At 46.8% G+C, this 13,108-nt stretch overlaps 1 protein-coding gene across 1 annotated transcript in view; it reads left to right on the forward strand.

Annotated features, from left to right (window-relative positions):
- LOC129708824 (peptidyl-prolyl cis-trans isomerase FKBP5-like) overlaps positions 1 to 13,108 on the forward strand; it is a 52,194-nt gene that overhangs the window by 13,359 nt on the left and 25,727 nt on the right. Inside the window, exons 2-3 of the mRNA XM_055654831.1 lie at positions 6,355 to 6,499; positions 10,730 to 10,872. Of these exons, the coding sequence (XP_055510806.1) occupies positions 6,355 to 6,499; positions 10,730 to 10,872 (288 nt within the window). The remainder of the gene's footprint in view (positions 1 to 6,354; positions 6,500 to 10,729; positions 10,873 to 13,108) is intronic.

Raw genomic sequence — 13,108 nt, forward strand, 5'->3', positions numbered from 1 at the left:
GAAAATTGAACAGTGTCTGATTAACATTGTTTGATTCTCCCAGCTACCAACAATCTATTCTACATCTTCCTTGATCCCCATCCACTTTGTTCCTGTTTTCACACCTTACATTTCCTTATCTATATATCTCCCTCTTCCTGGACTTCAGTCTGAAGAAGGGTCTTGACCCAAAATGTCACCCACTCCTTCTCCCCAGAGATGCTGCCTGTCCCGCTGAGCATTTTGTGTTTATTCTAAGTTTCCACCCTCTGTGAAATACACTGTGATGTTTTGTTTAAATACTGTCCCCTTGAATTCTTTGGGCGTATGAAATGATTGTGTGATCCCTTGTTTTAACATTAAGAAATTTAGGTTAAAGGGGCTGTCCCACTTGGGCGACCTAATTGGCGAGTTTAGAAGAGTTTGAAAAAATGTCATGTTGAAGACCTCCTTCGACTATGTAGAAGACCAGCTTCGACTAGCTACGACTAACTTCGGGAAAATTGGACACCGAATAGTGGAGAGGAGGACGACCTCCTTCGATCTCCTTCGACCTCCCTTTGACTATGATGAAGACAATCTTCGACTACCTTCGACTACCCTCGATTACCTACGACCTAGGAGTAACAAAAATATCGATTTTTTCCATGGCAACCTTTTTTTAACATATCGAAAAAAACGCTGCGACTAGCTACGACTAACTTCGGGGAAATCGGACACTAGCTGAGGCCTCGAGTGCGGGGAGACCACTCGCGAGCATGAAGGAGCGTTACGAAGACCTCCTACGACCTCGTGTCGACCATGCTACGAGTATGAGTCGAGAGTAAACTCGCCAGAACTCGCGGATTAGGGTCGCCCAAGTGGGACTGGCCCTTAACTAATTTATATTTGGATGCCCTCGTTGTGTACAGCTCATTGCCTGACATTGAACTTGAGCAACTGCAGCAGGGTAAATATTTATGCCAACAAATACTCTCTCCTTAGTTTATTTGGTCGGTATCATTTCAGTGACTAATTTGTCAATGCGTGCAAAACCACTGTTCCCATAAATTATTGTATATGTGGCTCAGGATCTTTAACAGACCAAACCAGAAGGACTGCAGTTTGTAGGTTGATTGTCCTCTGCATATTGCATAGTGTAGAGAGTGGATGTGAACATGGGACTACATAGAACTGTTATGAATGGGTAATTAATGGCTAGCATGAATTGTGTGGGCCGAAGGGCTTCTCTCCATGCTGTATCTCTATGTATAAAACCATGGCCAGGAATGAGGTGCACATGAGGAGCTCTGCTCCTGGCCAGCATTGTTGTCCATGTAATGTGTGCCTATCTCAAAGTCAACAGCTCCCTCTGTCCTTGAAATTTACTACTATTGAATGTTGAGGGCCTTGGGAAGATGTCTAATGGTGGACCACTGATGAATGATTTGCCAGGCTATGATCTTGGGGCATCAACTTCATCCTGAACCACAAATTGCAGGGGCACGACAGGGGCACGACAGTGTTTAAGGTTGGGCGCAGTGGTAGAGTTGCTGCCTCACAGCTCCAGAGACCCGGGTTCCATCCTGACCACGGGTGCTGGTGGAACGGAATTTGCACGTTCTCTCCGCGACATGCGTGGGTCTTTCTCAGGGATCTCCGGTTTCCTCCCACACTCCACAGACTAATTGGCTTTGGCAAAACCGTAAATTGTCCCTAGTGTGTAGGATAGCATCAGCATGGCTGGTCGTCACGGACTCGGTGGGCCGAAGGGCCTGTTTCCGTGCTGTATCTCCAAACTAAACTAAAGGTTTCTCTTCACTAACAGCGCGGAGGAGCATAATTCCTGATTTTCTTGGCAGTACTACACCACAACATGTTTTCCTCGCACAGGGCGGTTTTATTTAGAGTTTGCAATGTCATTGTTGTCCTTGTCAGTGTTGGCTGTTGAAGGCTGGCAGCACAATCTCCATTTGGCTTACTGTTATCACAGGCAGCTCGGAAGGTCGTGTAAGTTCCCTGGGATCGAGGGTAAAGCTGCTGAAACAGGCGACGTCTGCCTTCAGTCAGAGCTGTGTGGGACGGAACTGCAGATGCTGGTTTACACCGAAGATGGACACAAAAATGCTGGAGTAACTCAGCGGGTCAGGCAGTGGAGAGATGGAATGGGTGACGTTTCGGGCCGAGACCCTTCTTCAGACTGAGAGTCAGGGGAGAGGGTGTCTAGAGATGTGGAAGGGTAAGGTGTGAAAACGACAGGTCAAAGCAGACAACGACATGGACGATATGGATATAGAATGGTTCATTGTTAGTCGAGAGAGAGGCGACAAGGAGACACACAAACAGTAAAGTTAATCAGATGGACAGTGAAACGAGTCGGAGAACTAGAGTGGGGGGTTCACTGACCTTCTGATCACTTGTCTGCCTCCTTGTCACCTTCCCCTCAGCTAACAATGAACGACTTTGTTCAGTCACAGCCCTCTCCACAGTCAAAACATGATTCTAAAGTCTTAAGTCACAGGTATGCAAAGATTCAGATGAGGGGGCAAGATATTAAGGGAGGCAGAAGAAGTCTCTCTAAGTTAATGCCAGCATTGCGGATGAGATCAACTATATGCGGTTCTGTTTACTGGAGACAGGACCTTTATTGATGTGCTTGACAGTCCCCATTTATGCAGCAAAGGATCACACAGATCGGAACCTCGCCTCCGTACATTTGCATATCTGTAAAGAACTATTGGACTTTATGTCAGTCGTCCAATATAAATTCCAATCTGGGGACTCTTTGTCAAATCTGTCTTAAGACTAAGTAAACCCTTTAATCAATGACGGCTTTGTGGTGTTTACCAGCAGAGGGAGGGTGCAGGCCACCATTCTAGAGGCAGATTAATTTATCAATGTGGTCATAGGGATTTATAAAAGCAAGGACAGAATGTACGTTTGCAAATCAGGCTCTAAGTTAGGTCAATGTTTGCCGGTTTTCTTATCTTATTTGAGAACTAACTTGCCGTTATGTGTAAGGATAGAGAGGGTGGCGCAGTGGTGGAGTTGCTGCAGTGCAACGCTTGCAGCGCAGGAGACCCGGGTTCGATCCCGACTAAGGGTGCTGTCTGTACGGAGTATGTTCTCTGTACCCCGTGACCACGTGGGTTTTCTCCGGGATCTCCGGCTTCCTCCCACTGTCCACAGGCGTACAGTGACGTAGGCGTACACTTTACACCTTGCGCAGGCGTAGGGCGATTGGCCTGGTGTAAGTGTAAATTGTCCCTAGTGTGAGTAGGATAATGTGCTGGGATCGCTGGTCGGCACGGACACGGTGGGCCGAAGGGCCTGTTTCCGCGCTGTATCTAAACTAAACTAAACTAAATCAGATGGGGGGGGGGGGGGGGGGGGGGGGGGGGAGGTGGTCTTATCTTCTGCACCCTCAAGGTCGGCTGTGGGAGGTGGTCTTATCTTCTGCCCCTCAAGGTCCCCCCACCCCCCCCACCCCCCCCCCCCCCCCGTGAAACAAGGGATGAAGATGGCCGGGCAACGAGAGGGGCGACGGGTTTGCGGGACGACTGGAATGGAGGCAACGGCTGCAACGGGCCTTTGAGGCTGGGACGGTACAATGGAGCTGGGACGGTACAATGGAGTCAAAATGATGCCTCTTGCATAGAGACTCAGTGGGCAGTGCTGTACATTCAGTACTAACCGGGGGGTTGGGCTTTTATGTATGGTGATAGTCTTGCTGATCTGTATGCAACTAAAAATGTCACTGCACCTTGCTATACATGATAATAAAGATATCATTGAACCATAGGGAAATAAGAATATTGGCCACCATCTGTGAATATTTAACACACCTGGCAATTCTTACACCTGTAAGGGCCAGACTTAAAACTAGCATAAGATAGACACAAAAAGCTGGAGTAACTCAGCGGGCCAGGCAGCATCTCTGGAGAGAAGGAATGGGTGACGTTTCGGGGTCTCGACCCCGAAACGTCACCCATTCCTTCTCTCCAGAGATGCTGCCTGACCCGCTGAGTTACTCCAGCTTTTTGTGTCTATCTTCGGTTTAAACCAGCATCCGCAGTTCCTTCTTACACATTACAACTAGCATAGTTGCACATGACTGAGTCAAGCATATTATGCACTGATCTGGGAAAACCTATCTATAGTGTGTGGGATGGAACTGCAGATGCTGGTTTACACCAAAGATAGACACAAAATGCTGGGGTAACTCAGCGGGTCAGGCGGTATCTCTGGAGAAAAAGGAATAGGTGACATTTCGGGTCGAGGTCCTTCTTCTGACTGAGAGTCGGTTTCAGAAGGGAAACTAGAGATATAACGAGCTAGAAAGAACAAATGAATGAAAGTTATGCAATAGGGCACATCAAATCCAGCAACGTTGATCAAGGCAAGGTGGAGCCCACAATGGTCCATGGGTGGGTTTTCTCCGGGTTCTCCGGTTTCCTCCCATACTCCAAAGACATACATGTTGGTAGGCTAATTGGCTTGGTAAAATTATAAATTGTGCCTAGTGTGTGTTGGATAGTGTTCATGTGCGGGGATCGCTGGATGGCGTGGACTTGGTGGGCCGAAGGGCCTGTTCCGCGCGGTATCTCCAAGCTAAACCAAGTAACGAAGATGAACAGTGAATAATAGACGTCGTCCTCTGAGGTTTGCAATTCTGAGAGAATTGTTTGTGTACTGGAGCAAGGTGCCTGAACACCGACAGTGAACCTGACACCAACTGTGCGACATGGACAAACATGGGCTGGGGTGGCTTCGTGTGGGTTCGTGAAACTAAACCAGAGACTTGCAGCGATGATTCACAAATATTGCTTCAATCCCACTGTGGTCTCTGCGGAATTCAACTAATCAAATAGATCTGGAATCTGAGCCAATTTTTTTTTTTTTGAAATGGCTTCAGTGCAATGTGACCTTTAAGGAAATGCAACATTCTTCATTCCAGGCTTCAATTTAAATGTCATTGTCATGTCATCGAGGATCTGAAAGCCAATTTGGAGAGCAGCCCATTGCACAAGCTAGAGTGACACGGAAACAGCTGTCCGCGATCATTCAGCGCCTCCTGGATGGTAGAGTGTGAATTGGTTGGGGTGAGAGCAGTCCCGATGATGACAGTTCACAGTGCGACGCTGTCCGCCATTGACTTTGTTTCGTTTAGAAATGCAACATAAAATACAGGCCTTTCGGCGCAGCCACTCCACGCCGGCCATCCACCGTCCGTCCGTCCGCTCACACTAGTTTAGTTTAGTTTAGTTTAGAGGTACAGCGTGGAAACAGGCCCATCGACCCTCCAAGTCCACACTGACCAGCGATCCCCGTACATCAGCATTAACCTACACACTAGGGACAACTTGCTACTGAAACCACAATCATCCCTGTAATTCTTTGGAGTGTGGGAGGAAACCGGAGCACCGGGAGAAAACCCACGTGGTCACGGGGAGATCGTGCAAACTCCGTACCGACAGCACTCATAGTGAGGATGGAACGTAGGTCTCTGGCACGGTAAGGCGCCACCGTGTCACCCTATTTCTATAAAATCCCACTTTCGCACCCACTCCCAACATACTAAGGGGCCATTTGCAGAGGCCAATTAACCAACAATCCCGCGCGTCTTCGGGAAGTGGGAGGAAACCGGAGCACCCGGAGGAAATCCATCTGATCACAGGGAGAACGTGCAAACTCCGCACAAACAGCAACTGAGGACAGGATTGAACTCGGGTCTCTGGTGCTGCAAGTAAAGGCGGCAGTTCAGCCAGCCGACCTCATGGTGAAGCACATGATTTGTCATTGAGCTCCGAAGATAGACGCAAAGTGCTGGAGTAACTCAGCCGGGTCGGGCAGCATCTCTGGAGAAAATGGACAGGTGACATTTCAGGTCGGGACTTCTTCAGACAAAAGGTCCAGACCCATGGTTCTAACCTGAAACATCACCTATTCGTGTTCTCCAGAGATGCTGCCTGACCCGCTGAGTTACTACAGCACTTTGCGTCTAATCTTTGGTGTATACCAGCATCCGCAGGTCCTTGTTTCTGACATTGGACCCCAGGTGGGCAGATTAGACCGTACTGGAAAATATACTGGGATCCCAGTGCAGAGGTCACCCCTAGCCTTTCTCAATGCATCCACAACATATAAGCTGATCATGGTATCATCAGTGTTCTTGCTCTCTTTGCCACAGCATGTTCAGCATAAATGTTGTGGACGATGGAAATGATGGGAATGCTTTCAGGGCCAGCATAGACTCTGTGGGCCAAATGGTCTCCTTCTGCGAAAGAAAATGGATAAACCTTTGCTGTTGTGTAACCATTTTGCACAGGGTCTTTGTTGCTCTTTTCGCCACATCTTTAGATTTCCATTGATTCATGTTTCCCATTGTCTTCCTAGATTGTCAAGAAGGCAGGAACCGATGGTGAGACTCCCATGATCGGTGACAAAGTATTTGTCCATTACACTGGCACCCTGCCGGACGGAAGAAAATTTGATTCAAGTAAAGACAGAAATGAGCAGTTTGTTTTTGATCTGGGAAAAAGTAAGTGATTTCGCAAATCGGTCCCTGCGGGGAAAAGCAAAATGTAGATTCAAGAGTGCAAGCATTATTGAATTTTTGCCGTTTATAGTCTGATGCAAAGCTTGCGTCTGCCCAGCTTCACACAGTAACAAACAAAGTGCGGGAGGAACTCAGCAAGTCAGGCAGCATCTGGGGAGGGAATAGACAGGTATGAGGGATATGGGTCAAGCTCAGGCAAGTGGGACTAGTGTAGATGGGACATGTTGGTCGGTGTGGGCAAGTTGTGCCGCAGGGCGTGTTTCCACACTATATGACTAATAAAGCAGATGAAGGTAGAATATGGACATACGCTATCATAGCTGTCAATGAAACAGGGCATAAAGAATGACGCAAATGCAGCTCCACCTTCCTATTTGGTAGAGTTTTTAAATGGGCGGGATTTAAAAACAAAAGCAGGCTAGGATTACAGCATTGGAAAAGGAAATAATTATGAATGTGAAGAGGAAAGTGTGTTAGCGGTATCTACAAATGAGGCCATTTGGGCTGTGGTCCATCACACTGTTAGGGATGCACTATGACCCATGAACAGTCAAATGTCAGCACTAAGATGCCGACAAAAAAAAAAGTGATTTAGAAGCCGCTATTTAATCGTACCTCAGTGTCCAACAAGTGGGAGATTCTCAAAGAGCCACCAGAACAAGTATGGACACCAGCAAAATCAAGGACCACCGGCCACTCCCTCTTCTCCCCTCTCCCATCAGGCAAAAGGTTCGGAAGTTTGAAAACACACACCTCCAGATTCAGGGACAATAGCTTCCCAGCTGTTATCAGGCAACTGAACCATCGTATCACCAACTAGAGAGTTGTCCTGAGCTACCATCTACCTCTCTGGAGACCCTCGGACTATCTTTACTCGGACTTTACTGGGCTTTATCTTGCACTGCACATTATTCCCTTTATCCTGGATCCACACACTGTGGATGGCTCGATTGTAATCATGCAATCTTTCCGCGGACTGGATAGCACGCCACAAAAATCCTTTTCATCGTACCTTGGTACGTATGATAATAAGTTAAACTACACTGTAAGCTAAACTAAACTAAACTAGACTCAACTCAACTACACCAAACTAGTGCTGGTGTAGGTGTAGGCTCGAAGGGCCGAATGGCCTACTCCTCCACCTATTTTCTATGTATCTATGTAACTAGGATGGAAAGAGAGGGTAAACATTGGAAGGGACATTGGAAATTTACTTGAGGGAATGAATGCCAATGATTCAGTACGTTCTGCCGCATATTGAATGGAGTTCAGGGATTTGATTCTCTTCCCAGTCTAAGACCCAGCACAGCCACTGATAAGTCATCTATGTGAGTGCAGAAGGATGGCAACAAGAAATGCGATACTCTCCAAAGGATTTACTTGCTGACAGACGTGTTTCTGCATGGAATGGCCAAGCTACAGATAGCTGCACAGATCTGGGATAACCTGACTCCTTGGGCGGTTACCAACTCACCATCTAGTTTCTTTGGCGGCTATTATCCCAACATCTAGTTTTTCTTTTGTGCGTCATTGAGCACTTAAGACCATTTGACCTATAACGCCCAATGCCAGACCATTGATAGCACTATCCATTTCCTCTGTTCCTTCCGTATAATCTTACAAAGAGTTCTGTTTCAATATTTCCCTTTTGGATGTTGCAACTGAATTTGATTCCTAGATCCCTTCAGGCATTCCAGATCAAGACTATTTGTTGAAAAAATTAGGTCCAAATTGCTGTTATCCGTTAGGCAATCTTCTTAACTCTGTGATTGCTGATTTCACCCTGCCACTGGAAGGAGTTTTCTCTCTTGTCAATTCCTTGATAATATCAAATTCTTACATTAAATCTCCCTAGACCTTTGGAATAGAACAGGTGGCTGCACAGAGAGGGGGGATTGAGAGTCAGAGGACATACTGTAGGTTTAAGGTGAAGGGGGAAAGAACCTGAGGGGTGACTTTTTCACGCAAAGGGCGGTGGGTGTACGGGACGAAATGGCAACTCAACAACTCAAGAAGGAACTGCAGATGCTGGAAATCTCAAGAAGGAACTGCAGATGTTGGAAATTGGTGACGTTTCGGGCCGAAACCCTTCTTCAGGTTTCGGCCCGAAACGTCACCTATTTCCTTCGCTCCGTAAATGCTGCTGCACCCGCTGAGTTTCTCCAGCATTTTTGTGAACCTTCAAATCTGTATGTCTTTGGAGTGTGGGAGGATTCCAAAGATCTCAGAGGAAACCTACGCAGGTCACGGGGAGAACGTACAAACTCCGTACAGACAGCACCCGTAGTCAGTATCGAACCCGGGTCTCTGGCGCCATAAGGCAGCATCTCCACCGCTGCGCCACCGTGCTGCCCAAGTATGGAGATCAAAATCGCCTCCTCAAATATATGACTTTGTTTCAGAAAGAAAACGCTCTGTGCGGAAATAGAATTAAATTGGTGGAAGTTCAGACTTGGGAGCAGTGTTCAACAATATCATGGCATCAAAAACACTTTAAATTCAGACCGTATGCTGCCCATTCACTGCTGTTGAATTGAACAAAAAAACTCACTGTTTAAACATTATTAACTCCATGCTCCAGTTTGAAATGCTGTAATCATGTAACGTCCAGAGGTCACCAACATCATAAAAGCCGTTTTTCATTCAATTTGTTTTGCTTCATTTGATATAATTGGGGGAAAAAATAAATACTGGGATCAATGGTGCCTGACAACGTCCTGGCTACGATACTGTAGATGATATGCAGCCCACAACTCACCGCACTTGTAATCAGTCTCTCCTGTAATGCGGAAACTTTGCCAGGTCTGTCCTGACCACAAGGCCCAGGAGAATTCCAACATGGACAATAACTTGGTGGTGTAGCGGTAGAGTTGCTGCCTTACAGCGCCAGGGACCCAGGTTTGATCCTGACTACCTCCTGGTGCGGTCTGTACGGAGATTGTACGCTCTCTCTGTGACCGCGTGGATTTTGTGTACAGATTTGTAGGCTAATAATTGGCTTCGGTAGAAGTGTAAACTGTCCCTAGTGGGTAGGATAATGTTAGAGGGCAGGGATCGCTGGTCGGCACGGACTTGGTGGGCCGAAGGGCCTGTTTACACAGTGTATCTCCTAGAGTCATAGAGTCATAGACATAGAAACATAGAAAATAGGTGCAGGAGTAGGCCATTCGGCCCTTCGAGCCTGCACCACCATTCAATATGATCATGGCTGATCATCCAACTCAGTATCCCATCCCTGCCTTTTCTCCATACCCCCTGATCCCTTTAGCCACAAGGGCCACATCTAACTCCCTCTTAAATATAGCCAATGAACTGGCCTCAACTAACTTCTGTGGCAGAGAATTCCACAGATTCACCACTCTCTGTGTAAAAAATGATTTTCGCATCTCGGTCCCAAAAGACTTCCCTCTTATCCTTAAACTGTGAACCCTAGTTCTGGACTTCCCCAACATCGGGAACAATCTTCCTGCATCTAGCCTGCCCAACCCTTTAAGAATTTTGTAAGTTTCTATAAGATCCCCCCTCAATTTTCTAAATTCTAGCGAGTACAAGCCGAGTCCATCCGAGTCATAGCGTCATAGAGTGATACAGTGTGGAAACAGGCCCTTCGGCCAAACATGTCCCAGCTACACTAGTCCCACCAGCCCGCGCTTGGTCCATATCTTTCCAAACCTGTCCTATCCTTGTATCTCTAAGCCAGTGGTTCCCAACCTTTTTTTGGCCATGCCCCACCTAATCACCTCTAAAATCCTGATGCCCCCCCCTTGCTTTCCCTTGAGAGAAAACGGAGGAAATAGATATTATAAGGGTAACTTAGCAAAAGCTCTTTTGAATCGCATTTCTAAATCCAATTCAATAAATAAGGTTCTCCCATGACCTCGCACGCTTCGTGCGACGTGCATGAAGAGCAATGGCGCGGTGATTATTTAATAACTACACAATAAAGACCTTTTTTACCCAAAAAAAATGATTTACTCAAAATAACATCTGAAACATAAACTACATATGTTTACCTGATGGAAAATCCAAAAAAATAAAAATCGAAAATTTGGACCCAGGCCTCCTCAGTCGCGCTCAATTGCCCCCATTAAAAATCAAATTGCACACGCCCCACGTTGGGAACCACTGCTCTAAGCTAAACTAAACTAAATGTGCTTTTGAAATTATAAATTTAAAAAGAATGCAGACAAAAATATACATTTCTTTTTACAGGCCAGGTGTTAAAAGCATGGGACCTGGGTGTGGCTTCGATGAAGAAAGGGGAGATCTGTCAATTGATTTGTAAACCAAACTATGCCTATGGAACGGCTGGAAGTCCGCCTGAAGTCCCTTCAAACGCAACGTTACTCTTTGAGGTAGGTCTGCCTTGTTCTTCAACTTGCATCTCAGGGTAGATATGAGCTTGCTGCAATACCTTACAAGGCAGCACGGGGCGCAGTGGTACAGTTGCTGCAATACAGCGCCAGAGACCCGGGTTCGATCCTGACCATGGGTACTGTCTGTACGGAGTTTGTACGTTCTCCCCTTGACCTGCGTGGGTTTTCTCCAGGGATCTCCGGTTTCCCCCCACACTCCAAAGACGTACAGGTTTGTCGGCTGATTGGCTTTGGTAAAATTGTAAATTATCCCTGATGTGCAGGACCGTGTTAGTGTACGGGGATCGCTGGTCGACATGGACTCGGTGGGCCGAAGGGCCTGTTTACACGCTGTATCTCTAAGTTAGAGATAACTTAATTAAACTAAATTAAACAAGCTTGTTCTTGACCTTGCATCTCAGGATTTTTACTTGCTTGTTTACTTCTTAATATTGAAGATACCTTTCCCAAAAATGAATACATTTGAAAGGCCTGGATTGAGTGAATGCGGAGAGGATGTTTCCACTAGTGGGAGCGTCTAGGACCAGAGGGCACAGCCTCAGAAATAAAAGGATGTGCCTTCAAAATGGAGATAAGAAGGAATTTCTTGAGTCAGAGGGTGGTGCATCTGTGGAATTCATTGTCCACTGAACAGCATGGTGGCGCAGTGGTGGAGTTGCTGCCTTACAGCGCCAGAGACCCGGGTTCAATCCAGACAACGGGTGCTGTCTGTGCAGAGTTTGCACGTTCTCTCTGTGACGGCGTGGATTTTCTCTGGGTGCTCCGGATTCATCCCACATTTCAAAAACGTGCGGGTTTGTAGGTTAATAGGCCTCTATAAATTGCCCCTAGTGTGTAGGTGCTCAGCCCACCAGGTCCCCACCGGCCGACAATCACATTTACACTAGTTCTATGTCCTAAACACATGTGGCAACAAAGTATTAATTCATCCATTCATTTATACAAGGCCAGAGAATGGGGTTGAGAGGGAAAGATAGATCAGCCATGACTGAATGGTAGAGAAGACTGGATGGGCCGAATGGCCTGAATCTACTTCTATCACTTGTGAACTTATGAAATCTGCATGCACCCTTGATTTCATCCCATCACATACTCAAATAATTTCCCCTTGTAAACACACATGTTCTTCTCAACAACCTGTTTTCGTAGCAGCATGTTCAAAATTCCAATCACACTTCAGGGTAAAGAAGTTCAGCATGAGTTATTGACATTATTAATAATAACTAGCTCTTGTGACGTTAGTTGTGCCTGCGGCCACAGTGGAAATATTTTCACCGTGACCAACCTACCAAATCCTCAGCTTGGTCCCTGAGGTTTTGCAATTAAATCTATTGAGATTAATCCTATGGTATTCAGCTTGAATCGTTGAACATCGCTGCCCAATTGTTGTAAGACCATTTAAAAAAAGTAAATAAGCAAGTATTACCAGAAAGATTAAATCAAAGATGAAAAAAATCGGCGGCACGGTGGCGCATCAGCAGAGTTGCTGCCTTACAGCGCCAGAGACCTGGGTTCGATCCTGACTATGGGTCGTGTCTGTGCAGAGTTTGTACTTTCTCCCCGTGACTGCGTTGGTTTTCTCCGGGTGAATTTAGACTTTACTTTAGAGATACAGCGCGGATTCGCGTGGATCTTCTCTGAGATCTTCGGTTTCCCCCCCCACACTCCAAAGACGTACAGGTTTGTAGGCGAATTGGCATTGGTATAACAGTAAAATTGTCCCGAGCGTGTGTAGGATCGTATTAATGTGCGGACTCGGTGGGCCGAGGGGCCTGTTTCCGCGCTGTATCTCTCAACTCAGCTAAACTAAACTAAAATAATACACTGTCCTTGAATAAATCCTTAATTGAGCATCATCGTGGATCTGCTTCAGTCCATCAATCATTCAATGATTCAATGATACATTATTGCCACATGTACCTCAGTACAATGAAATGCTTTGTTTTGTATACAACCCGATAAAACCGTACAGCAGACCTCACCTATGCAGTGCACAAGTGTCGCCATGTTTCTGGTGCCGACATAGTTACGAACGTTCACCAAACAGTCCCATCGTCTGATTGCCGCTGCACGTGGCATCAGTCCCAACCCCCCCCCCCCCCCCCCTCCCCCCGCTGGGTCCCCCTTTATTCCCGGCGGCCTCCGCCAGGTCCCCCCTTCGTTCTGTGAGGCGAGGGTCCCCCAGTGCTCTCGATGGTACACCTCACTCTAACGG

This window comes from Leucoraja erinacea, chromosome 24, assembly GCF_028641065.1.
Source record: "Leucoraja erinacea ecotype New England chromosome 24, Leri_hhj_1, whole genome shotgun sequence".
Lineage (NCBI taxonomy): Eukaryota > Metazoa > Chordata > Chondrichthyes > Rajiformes > Rajidae > Leucoraja > Leucoraja erinaceus.